This window comes from Nicotiana sylvestris, chromosome 12 (genome assembly GCF_000393655.2).
Source record: "Nicotiana sylvestris chromosome 12, ASM39365v2, whole genome shotgun sequence".
NCBI classification, from domain to species: domain Eukaryota; kingdom Viridiplantae; phylum Streptophyta; class Magnoliopsida; order Solanales; family Solanaceae; genus Nicotiana; species Nicotiana sylvestris.
Window position 1 is genome coordinate 79700631 of NC_091068.1, and position 7299 is coordinate 79707929.

The 7299-nt window shown below is 42.0% G+C and overlaps 1 protein-coding gene across 1 annotated transcript; it reads right to left on the reverse strand.

Moving 5' to 3' along the window:
• Positions 1-5200: 5200 nt before the first annotated feature.
• Positions 5201-6465, reverse strand: LOC138883263 (uncharacterized). The gene is made up of 4 exons (XM_070163943.1): positions 6155-6465; positions 5960-6033; positions 5483-5867; positions 5201-5330 (listed from the first exon to the last, which is right to left on the reverse strand). Exons 1-4 carry the CDS (start codon positions 6463-6465, stop codon positions 5201-5203), a joined length of 900 nt encoding a protein of 299 aa, XP_070020044.1.
• Between the last annotated feature and the right edge of the window lie 834 nt (positions 6466-7299).

The window sequence follows — 7299 nt, forward strand, 5'->3', positions numbered from 1 at the left end:
TGGCATTATAGTCCAAGATAGCGTGGTAAGGTGATAACCAGTCCATCCCCTATATGATATCAAATCAACCATGTCCAGAAGAAGCAAATCTACACGAGTCTCAAGACCTCTAATCACCACTATACATGAACCATGGACACGATCCACCACAATAGAATCACCCACCGGTGTAGACACATAAATAGGGGCACTCAAAAAAATCAATAGGCATGACCAGATATGGCGCAAAATAAAACTGAAGCTTCTCTACCACAAACCAGAACAGTACCTGCACTTCCACCTCTAGCATCTCTACCTCCACCTCTAGCATCTCTACCTCCACCTCTAATACCTCTACCTCCACCTCTAGTTAACTGAGCGGGCTGGACGAGTCCCTCAATGAACCTCCTCACTCTCTCTCACGGTAGAAAGTATGATAAGACCATGATGAGCCAAGTCGATGAATCTGATGTCGTACTGAGTAATAGTCATAGAACCCTGCTGGAGATGCTCAAACTGCCTCCGATAGACCTCTCTCTAAGTGATGGGGAGAAACTTCTCCTAAAATAGCTGTGTGAACTGTCCTCAAGTCAAAGCTGATGACCTAACTGGTATAGCCAATCAATAATCTCTCCAACAGGTCTTGGCAAATCCAGACAAGCGAAAAGTAGCAAAATCGACCCCATTGGTCTCCACGATCCCCACGTTCCTGAGAACCTCATGGCAACTGTCTAGATAGTCCTAGGGATCCTCGGTAGATGCACCGCTGAAAGTGGTAGTGAAGAGCTTGGTTAACCTATCCAGCCTTCATAAATCTTCCGAAGACGTATCTGATCTATCAGCAGTCTGTGCTGCTATTTGGCTGAAGAAGCGGTACGTCACCTCGCCATCCGCAAAAGGACAAGAGTTGGGGTTTCAATTTAGCACTGAGAGAACAAAATCGCACGACATGAAAGAATGAATGTGAAGTTTTTCCTAACTCTGTAGCTTCTGGAGGATAAATACACACATCTCTGTATCGATCCCTCAAACTCTACTAAGCTTGTCTGTGAACTGTGAGACCCATGTATCCTAGAGCTTTGATACCAACTTGTCACGACCTAGATTTCCCACCCTCGGGAGACGTGATGGCACCTACTAATGTGAGCTAGGCAAGCCAATCCTTTAAACTAATTACTCCATTATCCAATTAATTCTTTTTAACAGATATAAAGTGATAATGTATAAACAGCGGAATATTTAATTAAGCGGAAGAAAAACAATAAAATATCTGATTCTGTAGCTATTACAACTATTAAATCCTTAATCACCCAAAACATGGTGTCATAGTGTCACAGACGGTCTAAGACTGCTAAATACAAGGTCCAAGAATAAAAGACACATTGTTTCTGAAGCAAAAGATGAAACAGGAAATAAAAGATAGAGGAGACGCCAGGGCCTGTGGACGCCTGCAGGTCTACCGTGGATCTCTGTGTGGACTGAAGGTAGCCTCCAACTACTGTCCAAGAGTTGCTTCGGGATCTGTACATAGTGCAGAGTGTAGTATCAGCACAACCGACCTCATGTGATGGTAAGTGTCTAGCCTAAACTCGGAGAAGTAGTGACGAGGCTAGGACCAGACCACCAAATAAACCTATGCAGTTATATAATATACAGCGAAAAGTAAAGCAGGAGTAAACAAGTAAAGATGGGAGGGGGAAACATGCTTCGATGAATAACAGGTAAAAACAGAATATCAAGAAAACTATAAAGGAATCAAAATCCAACCACTAACAAGAGTAGGGAAAACAAAGACAGATTTCACTTTCTTTTCACATCTTGTTGTAGGCGTGCAACCCGATCCCACTTCCTGTATCTCGTGGCAGGCGTGTCACCTGCTCCCATTTCACTATATCTCGTGGCAGGCGTGCCACCAGCTCCCATTTCATTTATCTCATGGTAGGCATACCACCCGCTCCCATTTTATTATATCTTGTGGTAGACGTACCACCTGCTCCCATTTCATTATATCTTGTGGTAGGCGTACCACCCGCTCCCATTACATTATATCTTATGGTAGGCGTACCACCCGCCCCCATTCCATTATATCTTGTGGTAGGCGTATCGCCCACTCCCATTTCGTTATATCTTGTGGTAGGCATACCACCCGCTCCCATTTCATTATATCTTGTGGTAGGCATACCACCCGCTCCCATGTACAAGCCAATAATAATCACAAAGAATCCCGGCAAGGGAACAATAATATCAACAAATAATATCCCAGCAAGGGAGAAATATCTATAACCAAACTTGTTACAACATCTAACTACCTCAGCTATAACCAAACTTATTACCACACCTAACTACCTCAGCAATAACCAAACTCGTTACAACATCTAACTACCTCAGCTATAACCAAACTTGTTACAACACCTAACTACCTCAGCTATAACCAAACTCGTTACAACATCTAGCTACCTCAGCTATAACCAAACTTGTTACAATACCTAACACAGAGAATCATCAACCTAAACATCCATAATATCAATTAAGAACAATGCAAGAGAACCACAACTCAACAATAGTTCGGCAAAGGGGCAGCATAATGATCTCTTCTCTTTCTCACTTTTACTTCACAATTCGTTATACAACTTGAGTCAACGCTCCTCAATGTTCATAGGTCACAATTCTTTCCACAACTTTACACAACAAATAAAAATCTTTACCAAGGCATGAATAATACAATGAAGTCATGAAAATCACAATATAAGACCTACAGTCATGCTTGACACCAACGTATAGATACTCGTCACCATGCCTATATATCGTACTCAACAAGAAACAAATAGCAAATAAGACACAACTCCTAATCCCTCAAGCTAAGGTTAGACCAAACACTTACCTCGATGCCACGAACACAATTTATGATTCAATTATACCTTTACCCCTTGATTCCACCACCAATTCCCTCGTATCTACTCACAAGTTACTTAATTACATCAATAAATGCCAAATGAATAAATTTGAAAGCATAAAAATGAGTTTTCCAAAGTTCTACCCAAAAAGTCAAAAATCGCCCTCGGTCCCACATGGTCAAAACCCGAGGTTCGAACCAAAACCCGATTACCCATTCCCCTCACGAACTCAAATATATAATTTATTTTAAAATCGGACCTCAAATCGAGGTCCAAATCCCCAATTTTTGAAAAACCTAGGTTCTACCCAAAACACCCAATTTTCCTTATGAATATCATTGATTTTGAGTTGAAATCATGTTAAAAGATGTTAATGATTGAAGAAAACAAGTTAGAAATCACTTACCAATGTTTTGGAGAAGAAAGGTTATTTGATAAATCGCCTCTTATGTTTTTGGGGTTTTGAAAAATGAAAAATAACTGAAAATCCCGTTTTAATATACCCCTCTTAGACCCCCTGTGCGGACCGCACAAAATGGAGTGTGGCCGCATAGCTCACCAGGTTGACTGCAGTGACATGTTCTAGTATTTTGGCCATCACTTTCTATATAGATATCCAAATTTTGATTCCTTGATCTTTCTGGAAACTAGACACGAAGGGCTACAACTTTCGTTTTTGAATCATCTCAAAATTCCTTGTATATCAAAAGATATAGGCTTCCGCAGTCGGACTAGTGAAATGTTCTTCACCGCGGACCACACAGAATCTAGTGCGGCCGCAAAGCCCTCACCGTTGTCTGCACAAAAGCCAGTGCGGTCGCACAAGCCCCTCTGCGGAAGCGTTCCTTTTTGTGCGGACCGCACTGGTCTGTTCAGAGGCCTTCCACCTCTCTGAACCTGCAACAACTATGTTTTTAAGCCTAAGACATCCCGGAACCTACTCGAAACTCACCCGAGCCTTAGAAACGCCAAACCAAGTGTGCATACTAATTCAAAAATATCCTACGGACTTATTCGTGCAATCAAATCACCAAAATAACATCATGAACATCGAATTTAACGTCAAGATCAATGAAATTCTCAAAACTTCTTTAAAAATTTTGCATTTAAGGTCCGAAACACGTCGAATGGATTTCGTTTCTTACCAAACTTTACCGTCAACACATATAAATCATATTGAACCCGTACCAGGCTCCAGAACCATAATACGGTCTCGATAACAATGGTTTCAAATATTAATTCTTTTCTTTATTTCTTAGATAATTCAGTAAAATAATTTCTTTCAAAAATTGATTTCTAAGGCTTGGGACCTCGGAATTCATTTCCAGGCATACGCCCAAGTCCCATATTTTACGGCGGACCTCTTGGGATCATCGGAACATGGATCCGGGCATGTGATGGCGTCGGCTTTCAGGCATGTGATGGCGTCCGAGTCCCATATTCAGTCCTAGTTTCTTAACCAATTTCTGACTTTCAGCCATGTGATGGCGTCGGCTAGACTTGCTCCGGAATTTTGAGGGTCCTCCTCAAAATTATGCCCCAGTTTATGGTTTTTGGGGGAAATGAAATTTATTATGATATAACCGAACCCATAGGGCTGCCTATGCATCCCCTCTTAAACGAAAATCAGGTCAAGTGTAGTTCAATTACATCATGTGAATGCAAAACATCTAAGCATAGTATCTTTTGACTGTGTCTAAATTGATTGGTTTTGGCCAGACTTCTCCGTCCATTTCTGCAAGTATGAGTGCTCCTCCTATTAGCAACATGTGAACCATGTAGGGACCTTGCCAGTTAGGAGAGAATTTCCCTTTGGCTTCATCTTGATGTGGGAAGGTCTTCTTCAGCACCAGCTGTCTTGGTGCAAACTGTCTTGGTTTGACCCTTTTGTTGAAAGCTCTGGACATTCTGTTCTGATAAAGCTGGTCGTGACATACTGCGTTCATTCTTTTTACATCTATAAGGGACAATTGCTCATAGCGGCTCCTTATCCATTCTACATCGCTGAGTTCAGCTTCCTGTATGATCTTTAAAGAAGGAATCTCTACCTCGGCTGGGATGGCAGCTTTGGTACCATAAACCAGTAAGTAGGGAGTTGCCCTAGTTGATGTGCGGTATCCCAATAGGCCAAAGGGTAACTTCACATGCCATTGTTTGTGGTTTTCTACCATCTTCCTTAGTATCTTCTTGATGTTCTTGTTTGTGGCTTCTACAACTCTATTCATTTGAGGTCTGCATGATGTAGAGTTCTTGTGATTGATTTTGAAAGTCTCACACATGGTCTTCATCAGATCATTGTTGAGATTGGAGTCATTGTCAGTGATGATTTATTCGGGAACTCCAAACCGGTAAACAATCCAGTCGAGGACGAAATCTGCCACAACTTTCTTAGTTACTGCCTTGTAAGATGTTGCTTCGACCCATTTTGTGAAGTAGTCAATGGCCACTAGAATAAACCTGTGCTCGTTTGAAGTAGTGGGCTCAATCGGACCGATGACATCCAATCCCTAGGCGGCAAATGGCCAAGGTGAGCTTGTTGCATTGAGCTCATTTGGCGGCACTTTTGTCAATCGACATGTACTTGACATTGGTAGCATTTTTGGACATACTGGACGTAATCTGTCTCCATGGTCATCAAAAAATAATCATCCCTAAGTATCTTCTTGGCCAAGACAAAACCATTCATATGTGGGCCGCAGGTCCCAGCATGTATCTCCTCAAGTAGCTTAGAAGCCTCTTTTACATCGACACTCCTTAGCAATCCCAAACCAGGAGTTCTTCTGTACAAGTTTCCTCTGCTATGGAAGAAGTGATTGGATAACCTTTGAAATGTGTATTTCTGAGTATGGTTCGCATGCTCTGGGTATTCTCCCTTTGCCAAGTACTCTATGATGCCGTGGAACCAAGGTCTTCCATCCGTCTCCTCCTCAACATGAGCGCAGTAAGCTGGTTGATTATGAATTCTCACTGGGATGGGATCAATGAAATTCTTGTCTAGATGTTGTATCATGGATGACAAAGTGGCCAATTCATCGTCAAACTCGTTCTAAATTCTGGGAACATGCTGAAACTCTATCTTCGTGAACCTCTTTCTCGATTCCCGTACATGGTGCAGATATAGCAATATCTTGGAATTCTTGGTGGACCATTCTCCTTGTACCTGGTGCACAAGCAAATTTGAATCACTGATTATTAGTAACTCCTATATATTCATATTGATGGCCAGATTGAGCCCCATGATGCAAGCCTCATATTCCGCCATGTTGTTGTTGCATGGAAACCTAAGCTTCACGGATACAGGGTAGTGTTGACCTATTTCCGATACCAAAACCGATCCAATGCCCACTCCTTTAAAATTTGCAGCTCCATCAAAGAACATCCTCCAACTGTCATATGCTTCACTAATGTCTTCTCCCATGAACGACACTTCTTCATCAGGAAAATATGTTTTCAAGGGTTCGTATTCTCCTCCCACAGGATTTTCTGCAAGATGGTCTGCCAATGATTGTCCTTTGACCGCCTTTTGAGTTACATAGACGATATCAAACTCACTTAACAGCATTTGCCATTTGGATAATTTTCTTGTCGGCATGGGCTTCTGAAAGGTGTACTTTAGGGGGTCCATCCTGGATATGAGATACGTGGTATAGACACATAAGTAATGCCTCAATGTCTGAGCCATCCAAGTCAAAGCGCAGCAAGTGCGTTCCAATAGAAAATACCGTGCTTCATAAGGTATGAACTTCTTACTCAAGTAGTAGATAACTTGTTCTTTTCTCCCTGTCTTGTCATGTTGTCCCAGAACATATTCGAAGGCTCCATTTAATACAGAAAGATAGAGTAGCAAAGGCTGCCCTGGTTCCGGCGGGACCAAGACTGGTGGTGTGGATAGGTACTCCTTGATTTTGTCGAAAGCCCACTGACAATCTTCGGTCCAACTTGTTTCAACATCTTTCCTCAGCATCTTGAAGATGGGTTCACATATGACTGTGGACTGCGCTATGAAGCGACTGATATAGTTGAGACGTCCTAGGAAGCCCATCACGTCCTTCTTGCTTCTTGGTGGCGGTAACTCTTGAATAACCTTAACTTTGGACTGGTCCAACTCGATTCCCTGACGACTGACAATGAATCCTAATAACTTTTCTGCGGGAACACCGAATGCACATTTTGCGGGGTTCAATTTTAAGTTGTACCTCCTTAACCTGTCAAAGAACTTTCTTAAGTTTGCTATATGATCTGTGGCCCTCTTGGATTTGATAATGACGTCGTCAACATACACCTCTATTTTTTGTGTATCATACCATGGAAGATGGTTGTCATGGCTCTCATGTAAGTAGCCCTAGCATTCTTTAGACCAAATGGCATCATCTTGTAGCAGTACACCCCCATGGTGTAATAAAAGATGTTTTCTCTACGTCTTTTT

What these genes read in the sequence shown, in the direction of transcription:
- LOC138883263 (XM_070163943.1), bottom strand. Translation starts at nt 6,465, where the DNA reads ATGCCGACAAGAAAATTATCCAAATGGCAAATGCTGTTAAGTGAGTTT. An exon ending in CCTGTATCCGTGAAGCTTAG is followed by an intron (nt 6,034 to 6,154) that starts GTTTCCATGCAA and finishes CTTGTGCACCAG; the next exon opens with GTACAAGGAGAATGGTCCAC. An exon ending in GTACGGGAATCGAGAAAGAG is followed by an intron (nt 5,868 to 5,959) that starts GTTCACGAAGAT and finishes TACAACATCTAG; the next exon opens with ACAAGAATTTCATTGATCCC.